The sequence below is a fragment of the Argentina silus genome (assembly GCF_951799395.1).
Source record: "Argentina silus genome assembly, chromosome: 16".
Taxonomy (NCBI): Eukaryota; Metazoa; Chordata; class Actinopteri; order Argentiniformes; family Argentinidae; genus Argentina; species Argentina silus.
Window position 1 is genome coordinate 17,553,827 of NC_139670.1, and position 16,707 is coordinate 17,570,533.

General features: G+C 41.1%; 1 protein-coding gene across 1 annotated transcript; it reads right to left on the bottom strand.

The window, feature by feature from the left end:
• Positions 1-1,879: 1,879 nt before the first annotated feature.
• slc4a1b (solute carrier family 4 member 1b (Diego blood group)) lies at positions 1,880-16,489 on the bottom strand. The gene is made up of 18 exons (XM_083688122.1): positions 16,428-16,489; positions 14,202-14,248; positions 12,843-13,023; positions 9,924-10,059; positions 9,730-9,802; positions 9,526-9,568; positions 9,138-9,322; positions 8,685-8,895; positions 8,222-8,425; positions 7,774-7,922; positions 7,229-7,423; positions 6,836-7,084; positions 6,458-6,547; positions 6,179-6,345; positions 5,704-5,945; positions 5,125-5,294; positions 4,609-4,782; positions 1,880-4,437 (listed from the first exon to the last, which is right to left on the bottom strand). The coding sequence occupies exons 3-18, from the start codon at positions 12,997-12,999 to the stop codon at positions 4,357-4,359; spliced, it is 2,526 nt and encodes an 841-aa protein (XP_083544248.1). The 5' UTR covers positions 13,000-13,023; positions 14,202-14,248; positions 16,428-16,489; the 3' UTR covers positions 1,880-4,356.
• Between the last annotated feature and the right edge of the window lie 218 nt (positions 16,490-16,707).

The window sequence follows — 16,707 nt, forward strand, 5'->3', positions numbered from 1 at the left end:
GCAACTAAATAGCAGCTCCTTTGACCATCATTACACAACTCAGCCATTCAAAAAACAATACACAACACAACTCAGAGTGGCTGGTTGACCTGCATCGGCGGTGAATGTTGTGCCCCCGTCAGTTTTGTGCCCCAATAACTTTAATAAATCTGAAACTTCTTTTGTCATGTCATTTTATCCAATCCACAAAGGGTTAACTGTACCAAGATCTCCTCTCGTTGCTCCACCTGCCTCCAAAAAGAACGCTAATTTGATTGTCTTAACTGGACTCTGGAAAGGCACTCAATTGAAATTGCATCTTGTCGGTCTGTTTGATATGAGTGTGAGCCACCCTCTGAATGAAAGCAAGGGTTGAAGATATTGCCATGTCATCAGCAACACAGTTTGATTTGGGACGAGGTCAGCTTTTCGGTGGCGCTATTCTATTCTTTAGTGCCGGTGCACTCCCCCAAAATAAATTGTATCGTTACTATAAGTGCATAAGTGCGAATCATTGGCTCTAAAATTCATGATCATAATTTGGAGGGTCTGGGAGGTTTCTCCCAGGAAAATGTGGATTTCTGTAAGTGCATTTAATGCAATTTTACATAGTTTTCAGCATTTTTAGTAAAATGGTAGTAAACAAATCAAGTTTAGCCTTTATTTGTGTACAGTCCATTATGTGTATGCAGTCTAGACGAGGCACTTTGAACAGTTGGGCCACAGTAAAGGGCCAGCAAAACTCTTTATGACGCCCCTCATGGTTGAAACACACTTGATTCATATTCTAGAAGTGCCGCTGAGTAGAGTGGTAGTAAAAATCAAGTTTAGACCTTGGAAAATGATTTGGTACAGTCCTTTATGTGTTATATGGGTAATTAGGATATTAGAAGAATTACAAACCCTTAAAAACACAAATAATACATTGAGAGGATTAAATGTTTATTTCCAGATATAGTTAAATATAAGTTGTGGTTCCTTTATCCATATTTAGTATTTCTAAATGCTTAAACCCGTTTAAGGTGGGCGCTTTTATTTTGAAGAAATCCTCATTTACATACACCTGAGGTAGGTGGGCGTTCATTCACAGAACACAGATCTGATGTCTGGTGTCAGGCTAGGATAAGCCACCTTGCCAGATAAGCAGCTATGCTATGTCCCATAACCCAAAATCGGACACAATATAATTTCATTGCAAACCATGTATATACTAGGTGAAATCATAATCAAAGCATGAGATTGTGCATGATGCAGAAATGGACGCGATTTCAAAGGCCAATCGACGTAATGTTTGCTGGGTAGTGTTGGGCAGCGCTCTTTAGCGAAAGCGAATTGGGGCCCATGATGTGAACATTTCCCTGAGCCTGCATGTGCATTACAAATACAAACACCTATTTCATAATTGCAGAGTAAGCATATGTTCACCGGGGTTATCAATAGCTGCTTTTCGACAGCGGTGCCAGTGCATGCCAAGTCTTACTAGCGGCCAGCTAGTGCTCAAAGCCCGAAGCTTCGAGCCTAGTGAACGCGTCTGTTTGAATTTCCACATTTGGGCTTTCTATTCCCGCCCAGTATGATCTCCAGTTTGTTCACATTCTGCAATTCGTAAGGTGGTGAACTATGGAGACACTAGCAACACATCAAATTCTCTGGTTTCCCAACAATTGTATTTGTAAAAAGCGCTATTCAAAATCAATAGATGGATTATCCAAATCAAGTATAACCTGAAATAAACCTGGATCCAAACGGGAAACACAATGGGAACAATTGTTGATACTATCACAATACTACAACAAATGTTTATCTTGCAATGGCAACTGAAATTAAATGTCAACTGACTTGATGTGTTGCGGCTACCAATTTTAAGAATGTCAGGGTCAAAAGAGTAAGAAATTGCATCCCAATTTACAGAAGCATTTTAATTTATGTTGATCCTGAGAGAGGCAGCAAGAACAGCAAGGCAATACTGTCAGACATACCAACATTATAAATTAAACAACACACAATACCCCAATTCATTTCTCCCATTCGCCAAATATCATATTTTCTTCCATTTATAATTTTGGCTTGGATGTATTCACATATTGTTCACTTCAAAGCTCTTAATATTCATAACAGTCTCCATGGGCTTACACTAAACATGAAGCATCTGAAGACCTGATCTGTTTCCCCAGGTTTCTTCATAACAATGAACAGTGAACGGGTCTACCCACTAAAGTCCCCAGCAATTGCAATTGAGTTCCGGACCTAGTAAAAAACCCACTAATTTAATGGGTCCATTTTGGTGCGAATAAGACAAGCTAAAAATCCACTGATGTCATTGCACGCAATCATGAGTTGCCGCCACTTTGTTACTATTTCGCGCAAGGCAACGCGAAGCGTTAAACGCGAAGTTCAACTTTTGAATTTGACTAATAACATTTTTTTGTCGCCTTCCGTTTTTGTCCTATACCAAATTGCAAATATATCACAACATTTCATCCATTTCAGGCTCCATAATTTCTTTTTACCGGTACAATGGCGTTGCTATAAATGTTGCAATGGCACGTAAACATTTGTTCGTTGCTATACAAAGACCTAGGTTACATCTTCGGTGTGAATGGTATCGACCCACTAATTGCTGAATAGAATCTTGAACTAACTAAATTCCTAGTTAACTCAGTGTGAATGGGATTATATACAGTGCCCTCCATAAGAATTGGAAAGAGGAAACATTGTGGTTTATTTTAGCTCTATACTCCAAACAGTTTGGACCCATACCACAAACATAAATCAAACATTACTATGAGGTTAAAGTAGAGATCCTCAGCTTTAATTCAGTGTTTTCGTTTTTCAGATTGGTTTCACCATTTAGATATTACAACTCTTTGTATACATAGTCCCCCTATTTCATGGACTGTGTTTCTGGTTAGTCATGTGTGTTCCGTCACATAATTTGAGTAGGCATAAGAGAGCTGTCATGTCTAGTATTGATTCTAGGCTTTGCGTTTGCCTTTGGAGTTTGCTATTGGTGTCTGTCAACATGAGGACCAAAGAGACATCAATGAATGTCAAGGAAGCCATTATGGGGTTGAAATATCAGAAAAATCTATCAGAAACATAGCCAAAACCTTAGACTTACCAAAATCAACAGTTTATAACATCATTAAAAAAGAAATAAAGCAATGGTGAGCTCAGCAATCGTAAATGGGCTGGTAGGCCAAGGAAGACTTCTACAGTGGATGACCAAAGAATTAAGAAAAACCCCAAAACAACTGTCTCACAGATCAGTAACACTTTCCAGGAGGTAGACGTGAATGTGTCAGAGACTACCATCCGCAAAATACATCATCAGACAAACTACAGAGATTCACTGCAAGGTGCAAACCACTAGTTATCCTCAAAAAGCATGGTTATAATTTGCTAAAAAGCCTGCAGATGTCTGAAAATGTTCTTGTGGACAGATAAGACGAATATTATCATGTACCAGAATGATTGCAAGAGAAAAGTTTGCCCCAGATTTCCAGCATAGCACCTCATCTGTGAGACATGGTGGAGGGGGTGCTATGGTTTGGGCATGTATAGCTGCCACAGGAACTTGCTAACTTGTCTTAATTGATGATATTACTGCTGACAGCAGCAGCAGAATGTATTTTACAGTGTACAGAAACATCTTGTCTGCTTGTGTACAAGCAAATGCCTCCACATTTATTGGGTGGCACTGCGTCATACACTAAGACAATGACCCCAAACATACTGCCATAGCATCTAGGGAGTTTTTCATGGCCAAAAAGTGGAAGTTCTTGACTTGACTTGAACATGCATTTATGATGATAAGATTTTAGGCAAGAAGACCTCAAGACAAACAATAACTGAAGATGGCTGCAGGACAGGCCTGGCAGAGCATCATCAGAGAATATACCCAGTGTCTGGTGGTGTCAATGGGTCGCATACTGTGCATTGTCGATCAAATACTAATGAGTACTTTATTTGGATATTATATGATTTTTTCCAATTCTTTTGGAGGCCTGAAATAGTGGGACTATGTTTAAAAAATGTTCTTTCTAAATCGTGAACCCAGTCTGAAAAAAAACCTTCAAATCCAAACTGGGAGGGAGGAGCTATTTGCAGCAAAAGTATGAAAATGTGAATGTTTGGAGGATGAAATGTATTTACAGCAGATTAATTGCATTTTTCAGTAATATATATTTAGCTGAACATTTTAAATATAAGGGTCATGTCAAAGGCATATTTTGGCCTCACATTTTCAAAAACACTCAAAAATATGTACGTCATATATAAGTTAATATAGTAATAGACTAAACAATTATCCTATCAAATCACTTTCAGTTTTGTCAGTTCTAAATAAAGGACTATAAAGTTGAGGGACAGAGATGTCTACAATGGCATCTGAGATTCATTGTATACATCCTGTCCAGGCTCCTCTTCGAAAGTCACCTTAGCATCATCAGCATCCAACTGAAACACATCAGAACAAAACACCCAAGAATTAGAACCATCCCATGGGGACACTGTGTGGGTCAACCATTGGATTTTGTGAAACTGGTTTATGACATGGAGCAGGATGCTGTGTCTGTGCTGTACACTGTGTTACCCTGGTTACCCTGGTGTTCACATTACGGCACTTACACATTTCATCTCCATCTCAGTGAAGAACCGTCCGGTCATGAACATGCGGAGAGGGATGGTAAGGATGAGGACAAAGGGCAGGGCCAGAGAGATGGGGGTGGACTTAATGATCCACAGGACCACCAAACACACAATCTGGATGACTGTGTACAAGTGCATCCTGCTCGTACTAACCTGTGTCAAACAAGTGGAGGGAGATTTGGAGTTAGTTTAAAGAAAACTCGTTTTAAGATTATGGTTCAGAGAAAACTATTTTTAACCATAAACAGATAAAGAGAGAATGGGAGGATGAAAAGCGCAATAGTCCATTAATATTGTTATTGAACTTAGTGAGCTCAGTCCTAAGTTGTTTTTCAATGGCAATTTGTCATTGTCACACTGCCATGTCATAGTGTTACATGGTGGTACATGACACACTGATAAGCAACTGAACATGTTGTATCAAGCTTATTCTCATGGCATAACTAGTCCTTAGCTACAGCAGCATATTGTGTGAATGATCAGGTGACAGTTTACCCTAGTGGCGTAGGGCTCATTGGGGTGGTACTTCTTGGGAACGAACAGGAGCAGTATGCGATCCCATAGCTGGACCCCGTTGAGTGAGGTAATTCCCATGTAGAGGAAGATCCCAAACAGAGCTGCCATGGGAATCATCTTCAGGAGGGGCTCCATGAGAATGGATAGTCCTGGACACAAAGTATTGAATCAAAACAGAATACATCAGACCACAGTCTCTGGTGCTACAAGAGCTTCTATGTCTATTCGTGTGGTAATGTATAGTAATGTATATGTATTGTACCATTCATATAATATTGCAGCCCAAAGTGATTTACAGGTTTCACTTACTAAGATTATGATTTCATAAGCGAACGACAAACAGTGGTAAAATAATAATAAAAACAGATGAAAGGAACGAAATAAGAGTAAACACAGTGAAACATATGAAATATATAAAAAAAACTAAAACAAACAGATACAGTACAAAAAGGGACTTTGCCATAATGATGAGATTAAGTTGGGTTTTGCTACTTCTTAGAAGGAAACGTGTGCACAGTACAGATCAGAGTTAACAGGCCAAATGAAGAGGGCACTTACCGACAAGCAGAGCCACCAGGATCCCACTGATCCTCTGCTCCAGCACCTTCTCAATCTCAGGCTTGGTCCCCTTGGTCATGACGGTGAGGGCGTTGGCGTGGGTTACCGAACGCACTGTGGCAGCGCTCAGCCATGGCATACCAAATAAGGCACAACAGCCCCCCATGCCCACCAGGATGAGCAGGTCAAAGTGGAACCCGGAGCCTTTAACCATCTTCCTTTCTGGCTTACTCACTATCAGACTGACATGAGAGGTGCACAGAAGGAGAGATATAGTAGGTTACATATGTTAAAGGGAGATGAGGTAAGATTCATTGTGAATTAGGTGAAGGCAATGGTAGGTAAACATGAATCAACATAGTCGCTGTACAGTATTGAACATAACAAGGATACTGTACATAAGGTGGTTTGGTGCCACTTACACACATTTTCGTCAGTTACTATTCATTTCACAACTGACTCTACTGCCACTCACGTGGTGATCTGAGACTCTAAGAAGATGAGGATGAAGACAAGAAAGGCAGGGATGACACAGGCGAACATCACCCACACAGGGAATGACTTGTGCTCTCCAAAAGGGTTGATGAGCCATCCTCTGGCACTTGGGTTTGACACCGTAAGGCCTTTGGGCACCACGAGTTTCTATCCAGGAAATATTTTCACAACAATTTGTGGTTATTATTTAGACATCTAGTCTTGTTAAAATCAAGTTTTCTTAAAAACAAGGGGTCTCGTGTTTGAGACGCGGACTAACCTGAGTGTAGGTATCATCTATGTTGATGTCTATAACAACCATGAGGAAAATAGCAATGGGGACTCCAAAGTCACCAATCAAGCGCCTGATCTGAGAGGTAAAAAGCATATTTACCCTGAATTTCAATACAAATACACTTAGTACCAAATACCCATTGACATCATTGCAGTCACACACATTCAAGTTGCACGTTCCTCAAGTGAGGTTTCTGGGCTGAATACTCAATGCACATTGATTTCACAATTATCTTTTTAAATGCTGCTGACTATATATATATATATATATATATGAAAAAAAGTAACCATTTTTAAATGTTCATCATCATTGTCAATAGTGCAAAAGCAACCCTCAAATAACATCCACCACAGCATTACTTACCTTTCCAGGCAGGAAGGTTCCGTTCTTAAACTGACGGAGGAAAAAGGCGATGAAGAAGCAGCCCAACATAAGACACATGGAGAGGAGAGCAGTGTTGGGGTAAGACCTGTCACGAATGATGGTGTGGGTGGTGGTGTTACCCGAGCTGTTGTCGTAGGTGTGGTCATGGCTCACCACCATGCGGAAAGGGTTGTCAACTGTCTCATTCAGATGCTCGTAGTTCAGGATTAGTGGGTGGGCCTTGAAAATCTAGAGTCAGAGATAGAACAGTAATAAGTCATCGGGGGTAGATGGATTTAGATTGTACAAACCTTTCCCATTCATTTGATATTGAGGACCGCAAACATCATCTTACGGCCTTATCTTTAGCATGATTGAGGGGAAGATGTATACCCTGCCCAGCTTGGCGAAGGTTTCATAGATGAAGATGAGGGAGATGAGGATGGAGAAGATCTCCTGGGTGAATCGGGAGATGAAGCGGACTAGGAAGCTGCCCTCGAAGGCCACAATGACAACCACGATGACCACCAGCCATGCACCCACCCACACTCGGCCCACAATGTACTCGATGTCCTGGGACTTGCAGAACTAAGGGGTGAGGGAGGTATTCAAAATTGTTGCTGGTGGTTAATGGCATTATCATGCATATGCATATCTTATTCACAAAAAATCTATTTCATAATAAGCCTTCTAACAGTGATTTAATGTGTATGACATGAAATACAACCCGAGTCTACAAAACACAGTCATGAAAATGACAAATTGAATGGGCAAGTTCTACACAGCGCTATCGATACAGTATCATGTTGTATGAATATGATAGATCATGATACAATGATAACTGTAATAACACCATTGCATGGATACGAGGGTACATCAGTGTTTGTCTGTGATGTTTGTTGCACTTTAGTTTATAGTGCTACAGAGGTGTCTCTCACTGCAAAGAAGGCTTCCTCGAACACTAGCAGTGGGCCGGAAAAGCCAATGACCAAGACAGGCTGGGCGGCGATGAAGCAGAAGATGACACCCAGGACAGAAGTGGAGACAAGGAGCTCAGACACCCCCATCATGTTGTCCACCTTGTCAGCTGTAGGAATGGAGGTGGAAATGAGAGAAGAGATTATCATTCTTCAGTTAGAAGGGTAGCTTCTCACTTTAGGGCTTTAATGTGGAATACACAAACACAGCATTACTGACAGGAAGGAAAACATACATATACCTAACACATGGAGACACATACACACACAGCTGAACATACACACACAGCTGTATGTACAGTATAGTATGAACATCCTCACACGTAAACCTCTTTCTAACCGTAACCCTAACCCCTTTTACACACTATATACTCATATATACACCCAAAAATATAAATACAAAAGCTACCCAGCAGTCCTCCAAAGGTGACGGCAGGCGAGAGGGCAGCAAAGTAGATGAAGATGACAGCGGCGAGGACCTGAGCATTGAGTGCGTCTGTGATGTCACTCATATAGTGCTGGTAGCGTCTCTTCACGTCTCGTATCATCCCGCCAAATGGCCGGCCGGTACGGACCAAAGGGTCCTCAGGCGGAGGCCCAGATTTGGTGGAAGCTGGGAAAAAGTAAAATTATCTAAATACTGTATTCTGACTTTAAAAAGACTGTATATTCCACTTCAGAATATTCAGTAAGACTTGAATCAGATGAAAAAAATATGAATTGCTGTGCTATACTTTAAGTGCTTGAGTTTATTTGAATGTTGACATTTTCTGGCATGAGTGAGTACAGTATTCAAACAATACACAATGTTTTTGTGACTTTGTGGAATAAGTGAGTGTCAGCATGAGTGTATGTAAATTGCGTCCACCCACAGCTCTGTGGCTTGACATCCAGGCGCAGCAGGGGGTCGGAGGGGCGGAGTCTCTCCTGTAACAGTTTCTTCTGGAAACCGATGATTGACGTGAGCATGGACTCGTTCTGGATCTCAGTGGGTGGAATCACGATACTGCAGTCCATGAAGTCAGCCACCGCATCTGTAAGCTCCCGTTCGCTCTGGGCTTGAAACGCTGCCTGGTTAAACACCTGGAATAAACAGGGGATTTGAGAATGTTTATGGATGTCGAGCATGTTATGTACATTGTGTTTGTGGTTGAGTGTGTGTCATGGAAGCCTAAGACAAATTGAATGTATCCTGAATGGACAATAACTTTTTTGAGCTTTTCATTTGACAGAATAAAATCGTTGAAGTCCAGTGGTGTCGTAATGAACTGTGAGTTGAGCAGATGGTGTACTTTGGGAAGCTTGCACTTTTTTTGATGACTCACTTTGTCGGCCATGAGTGCTGCCATGGCACGGCCAGTTTCATGGTAGTCCATGTCACTCTTGCTGGGCCCCACCAGTACAAAGATAAAGCGCACAGGCACGGGGGCCTCCAGGGCCATATCCAGGACCACCGCCTCCTTTAGACGCACAAACACCACCGTGGGTCTCTCCAGGAAGTCCAGAGCTCCTGATATCCACAGACAGACATGAGCACACACACACACACACACACACACACACACACACACACACACACACACACACACACAGGAAGACATAAACACACATAGCAGGCAGGCAGGGACACACACTGGTATATATTTCATTGAACAAAGGAAACAACATCAGTGCAGAAGATTGAAATGCTGTTAATGGCAGATTTCCACTCACCTACAAGAACCATGGAGGCCTCTACAGTGTCTGATGCATCTCTCTGAGGAATCATGAAACAGACGTCAATATAAGCACTTAACTCCCAAATGGTCTGAAATTTGTCTTCATGTTGAATGAAATCGGTATCTCTGATCTATCTGTGTAGCTGCTTTGGGTGGCTCCTGGTTGGCTTATCCCATCACACACGACTGTTGGACTTACCTTCTCTTTGATTGAGAAGGTCTGCATCTCCGTCCCAGCGGTCAGGGCTTGGCCCTCCGGGCTAGTTGTTTGGCTGGGGAGAGAGGGACACCTCATTAAAGGTCTTCACAGGTCCACTCTAACCCAAATACCCAGGACCCAACCCAGGAAAGCTAGACTGACGAACTGATTCAGACATGTCAGGGGGACTGTACCTGCGGTTCTGAAGCAATGATCTGAGCACCCCATCTCGGTCACCAGGCCGAATCTCTTTCTTTTTGACCAGCTCGTCCACCATTTTCTCAGCAATGCTCGACAGACTGCTCTCCGCCCTGTCCAACATCACTGCACCTGAACACGACCACATGACCACAGTAAATGTTACATGAGGAGGGACAGGTTCAGGGAGCAAATGAGAATGAAAAGAGAGACAGTGAGAGACAGGCAGAGAGAGAAAGAGAGAGAGTGGGAATTAAGAGTGGAACAAGGAAGGGGGAGGAAGGAAGGAATATTGAGAAAGAAGTGATAAGGGAATGTGGAAAAGAGAGACTGGTTGAACTGTTAATTAACTGTGGTGAGTGGTTGTGATCCAAGGGGTCACAGTGGGACAAACTGGTCCTGATGGAAGGAAACTGATGCTTCCCATACGCAAATGTCAGGATGCACGTAGAAGCAGAACCAGCTGACAACACAGAAATACGGCCAAAACTGGTTCTATTGACAAAGGGCTTGTAGGGTAGTCATATCGGCAAAATTAAGCAAATTTAGGGAATTCTTTTTTGTTTTGTTGACTATTCAATATTGCTCATTTGAGCCTCCAGATCAAGACTGTGCAAACTTTGAGTCAACTTCACTCGATCAAAGCTTGTCACAATTTGGTTGTATAGTTATCATCAGCTAAACATTGCACATTGTAGTATTCTCAATAAGGGAAGAATATAATAAGTTATTCTTAAACATCCTTCTAAATAACCTTACGGTACTATATATACACTACCATCTCTCCCTATATGACATAATCATCTCTCCTCAACTGCTAGGGGACAACCAGTGAAAAAAATTAAAACTTAGTAAATGTGTTGGGTGTCACTCAGAAACTTCCATTTGATTCCATTACGCTATTAAAAAAACAACAACATTTGGCTATCTGACGACCCCCTCGGATTCTCCTTCTCTCCACTACCCTTCTCCCTATATTATTAAATATGCCTTCGGGCTAAACCCTACCCTCTCTGTGTGCCATCATTTGGTTCCTCAGATGTTCCTGTGTAACATATTATATTATTTTATTCTATGATTTGTATTTATTTATTAAAATGTCTTTATTGCAGACCTATTATTCCAATAATGTCTTGTTTTTATTATTGCCATTTGATAATTTATGAAAAGAAATAAACCGGTTGCGTGGTCTGTGGATTCAGGGTGGTGGGCCTCGACATGTTTTGCTTAGGGCCCCATAATAGGTTGAGCCAACACTGTATATACAGTGCCCTGTGTAAGTAATGGGACAGTGAAGCATTTTTTCTTCTTTTGGCTCTATACTCCAAAAGTTTGGATTTTAACAATTACTATGAGGTTAAAGGATATATTCTTAGCTTTTTGGTGGTATTTTTTTATCATATCTAGAAATAATAACACTTTTTATACATAGTCCTCCTATTTTCAGGGCAAAAACTATTTACATATACAGATTAATATAATGTCCAAATGAAGCATTCATGTTTAGTATTAATTTTGGTCGACAATCCTTTGCGTGCAATAGCTTCCTGGAGTCTGCAACCCATTGACCGCACTAGACTGGGTATCTTCTCTGGTGATGCTCTGCCAGGCCTGTACTGCAGCCATCTTCAGTTGTTGTTTGTTTTTAGGTCTTTTTGCCTAAAATCTTATCATCAGGAAACAAAATGCATGTTCAATTGGATTTAAATCTGAAGATTGATTTGGCCAGTCAAGACTTTCCACTTTTAGGCCCTGAAAAACTCCCTAGTTGCTATGGTAGTATGTTTGGGGTCATCATCTTACCGTATGCCATCAGCAGTTACATCACCAATGAAAATGATGTAAATCTTGGGCAGACTTTTTTCTCCAAACCTTCCTCTTGCAATCACTCAGGTACATAGTATTCGTCTTATCTGTCCACAATACTTTTTTCCAGACCTCTGCAGGCTACTTTTTAGCAAACTGTAACCTGATCCTCCTTTTTGAGGATAACTAGTGGTTTGCACCTAGCAGTGAAGCATCTGTAGTTTGGCTTGTGATGTATTCTGCACATGGTAGTCTCTGACACATTCACACCAACCTTCTGGAGAGTGTTCCTGATCTGTGGGACAGTTGTTTGTAGAAGTCTTCCTTGGCCTTCCATGCTGTTTGCAATCGCTGAGCTCACCAGTGCTTTCTTTCTTTTCAAACTGTAAACTGTTGTTTTTGGTAAGTCTAAGGTTTTGGCTATGTTTCTGATTGATTTCTTCTGATATTTAAGCCTCATAATAGCTTCCTGGACTTTCGTTGACGTCTCTCTGGTCCTCATGTTGAGAGATACCAATAGCAGACTCCAAAGGCAAACGCAAAGCCTAGAATCAATACTAGACATTGACAGCTCTCTTAATGCCTGCACAAATTATCGGAACACACCTGACTAACCAGAAACAAGTCAATTGTCCCATTACTTTTGGTGCCACGAAATAGGGGGACTATGTATACAAAGTGTTGTCATTCCTAAATGGTGAAACCAATATGTACACAAATACCAAAATAAAATCAGATAATTTATACGTTAACCTCATAGTAATTGTTTGATTTCAAAGTATAGTATAGAGCCAAAAGAAGAACAAATGCCTCACTGTCCCATTACTTATGCAGGGTCCACAATTGGATCACAGCAAACCAAAGGATGTCTAATGCCATCTAATGTCAGGGATTACCTCTTGTTGAGGAGGAATTCTAAAATTGAGTTTGATTTCTCTGATCTGTCTCTATGCTGGTCTGATCTGTCTCTATGCTAGTCTGATCGGTCTCTATGCTGGTCTGATCTGTCTCTATGCTAGTCTGATCTGTCTCTATTCTGGTCTGATCTGTCTCTATGCTAGTCTGATCTGTCTCTGTTCTGGTCTGATCTGTCTCTGTGCTGGTCTGACCTGTATTCATGGTGCGGCGCAGCTGGATGAGGCTCTTGAAGGTGAGGTAGGAGATGTGTGAGGGTCCCCAGCCCCCGGCCTCGGGGTCGTAATTCTCCTCGTAGCCCACCCATCGGCCCGTCTCCTGCCAGTAGCCCTGCTGGTTCTGGTCCTTCATCAGCTCGCTCAGCTCTACGTAGGCCTAAAAAGTAGACATGGTCAGACCTGGGTTGGAATAGTATTTGAATTTTTTCAAGTACTTTGAGTGTTTGCTTGAGCCTGCCTGAAGTGTCAGTTGGGTGGGCAATTTGGACTTGTGTAATACATACATGTGAATATGTACTATAGCAGGGGAGGCTGGTGGAGGCAGAAATTGTAGGACGGGCTCATTGTCATGCATGGAAGGGAATAAGGAATGGTATCAAACACCATTGTTAAAATCAAGCTACAATAAAAAAGAATCTGTAGAGTATTCTAGATTGCTAGACATCTCCATTGCTATATTCTAACTAACTAGCTAGTGTCCGTGAACAACTATAGGACGAAAATTAAAAACAAGGGAGGGAAGAGCTTTCTCAGGCTCTATAGAATTTTGTCTTTTGTGTTCGAGGAAGATCCAATCACATTGCGTCTATAATTTGGGTATCCACTCCAATGCCAATAAATTTTGTCTTTTGTGTTCAAGGAAGATCCAATCACATTGCGTCTATAATTTGGGTATCCACTCCAATGGCAATATAAGGATAACAGGCATGGTGTCAGAGTGGCGAAATGAAGCCAGGGTCTCAGTGTTGAGGGCTGGATGTCCCACATTTCCTTTGTCCCCCAGCAGACCAATGACCGTTGTCACTCATCCACACAACTCAGACACAGATCCACCAGGCATGAAGAAAGAGGGAGAAGAGCTCGGTCACCCAGGCACCAACATGGATGGATGGCAGGGTGGTGTCTAAAACGTAAACATGGTGGCAAGGCCCACTGTCTCTAAGCTTTGGCCCGCTGGTTGTTTACGGTGTGACAGATAACTCTTTGGGCATGTTTGGACTGTCAATACACGGCGTGTGCGAGGTGTGTGTTTTGGTCAAGAGCTTCAAAGGACAGGAGTGTGTGTGTGTGTGTGTGTGTGTGTGTGTGTGTGTGTGTGTGTGTGTGTGTGTGCGTGTGTGCGTGTGTGTGCGTGTGTGTGCGTGTGCGTGCGTGTGCGTGTGTGTGTGTGTGTGCATGCGTGTGTGTGTGTTTACTCAATCTTTCTGTCTGTCCGTCTGTGTATCTGTCTGTCTTGAAGTTAAAATTTTATGGTCAAGTAAGGGCCAAATGAAGTGAATACAATATGCTTTTCAAGGGCAGCTTACAGTACACAAGTGAAGTGTGACTTCTTACCTGGTACTGTCCTCTGGGGTTGGCGTTGGTGTTCACGTTCAGGGCAGCTAGGACATAAAAAAGAGGGGAGGATTTTGTATTATTTTATGACTTTTATACCTTAGTGAGTGAATCAGAGGGTATATTGTATGTACATACATCACAAAATGTATACAAATGTATACATGGGTGTATGCATGTGTGTATGCATGCCAATGACACATAATACATAAAGTCTATTAGGTCCTGTCACTATATCCACAAAACTTTGACTGAACCTGAGCATAGAAGTTGTCTCTGACAACAGCATGGATTATTTCCAAAACAGAGCAAGGCAAAGGGTAGGAGAACCAGATTAGGCTGACTAGACATACAAAATACCCTAAAGACCAATGTATCAAAATAATCTACAACATACTGGTGCCAAAAAGTTCTTTGCATACATGTATTTTGGATTTTCAAAATACAAATAGAAAACACATTTCTAAGGAAGGCAGACAAGCTGACACCAGATGTATGTGTGGACCAGATTTATGTATGGACCAGATGTATGTAAGGACTAAATGTATGTATCCGGCAGGGTTTGAACAGGGGACCTTTCGCATGGATGCCACAGACATAAAACGTAAAACCAAGAGGACATCCTCGTGGTGTGAGGGCTACATCTTGGTTTAGAAGTGGCAGGCAGGGCTACTTCATCACAAGAGTGTGATTCCAAATCACCTCTGCAACATTAATACCATTCAAAAATAATTTAAGACAATTTAAAACATCACATTTCTGAAGTGAATTCCATATGTTTTTTAAAAGGACCAATATTATTCTCTATCAGAACTGGCATACTCTGATTGCAGTTGAATCTCTTTTTTTAGATTTTGAAAATTCAAATTCAAAATTAATAAAGTTTCCATTTGGTTGTTTCCATTTGGTTGTGAAGTTCATGTTATTTTACTTAGACAGTCAACTGCCAATGTTAAGACCCATGTGCAATCATGCAGCAACGTTAGAGGATGAGCATCAAATGACAACCTTAAGTCAATGTTGCAATCACATAACAACTTCTAATTATAACTAATAATAATAGAGACTGCAGCTCAAAGTGCTGTACATAAAAGTCAGAGAAACAATAGTACAATAGAGGAAAAGTGAAATAGGAAAACAATAAATAAACAGCAGTAGCCTACATTTAACATGATAGAAGCAATGGTACTAGATAATTAAAGCACGATTCAAGTAAAACCCAAGCAATACAAGTTTTAATAAACTATTTAAATACATATATTTTTAATGAACTGTTCATTCCAGCCAACATGTGACTAACCAACAACCATCAAATAACAATTTCAATCCAACAGTGCAAAAAGCCACAGAGCTCAAGCATTTGCATTTTGTTTAAAAAATAATTAAAAAAAACAATACTTTCACAACCGTTGTACAACATCAGTTGTCCATGGGGTAGCCTTTAAAATTATTCACAAGCAATGACTTTCAGCGTTTGAGACACAAGTCAGTTTTATTCAAAGTGTCCTTTGTCTGTGACTTGCAATGCATAAGCTGATTGATTGATATCCTAACATGGGTTGTTTTTAGGCATTGGAGATTTTATTTCGTACTTGCATATAATGGCTCATGTATAATGGCTGTTTCACTCTAAAGCAGAAAATATAACACCACATCATCACGTTGGGGCTTATATGAAATATTGACATGTTGGTGATGAATTACGGGCCCGCTCCTAGAAAATCAAATGCCAATCTAATGTAGTGGTTCTACCACCCGGCCTGATGCATTATACGACTTGTTAAACTTGTTGACTGCAAACAAATGTCTTATATCTTCTCATAATGATCCTGAGCTATTACATATATAAAGATTTACATATTATATATTTTTCCAAAAATAAAAAAAAAGATTTAGTCCAGTTATTGTACCCTCAGCACGCTCTCTTCATTATCTAAATATGACATTAATTCTGATGTCATTTAATTTAATTTAATCTTCATATTGCCATGCCTTATTATCTCCTTCCTCATCACCTTCATAAGCTATGAATAGCTCATTTGAGTATACAGAAGCATTTGCATTGTTGATCATTTTCATCTTTTGGCAAGCACAATATTTAGGTTTTTCATGCTATTAACATTAGTATAGTTAGCCGTAACATCATCACAATAGCATATAAGACTAGTTATTTCATTGTAATTATATTGCCGTAATAGTCATTTTAAGAGGAGAGATCAAACTTACCTGCACCATACACTCGCCAACCCAACCCACAGTGACAAGCGAATGACTCCTCGATGCAATATTTTTGGGCTTTATCAACACCACAACGTTCATAGACACACATGCACTGATGCACACATACGCACACATACGCACACACACGTACACGCACACATGCACACACGCACGCACGCACACACACACACACACACACACACACACGCACGCACACGCACGCACACGCACACACGCACGCACGCACGCACGCACGCACGCACGCACACACGCACACACACACACA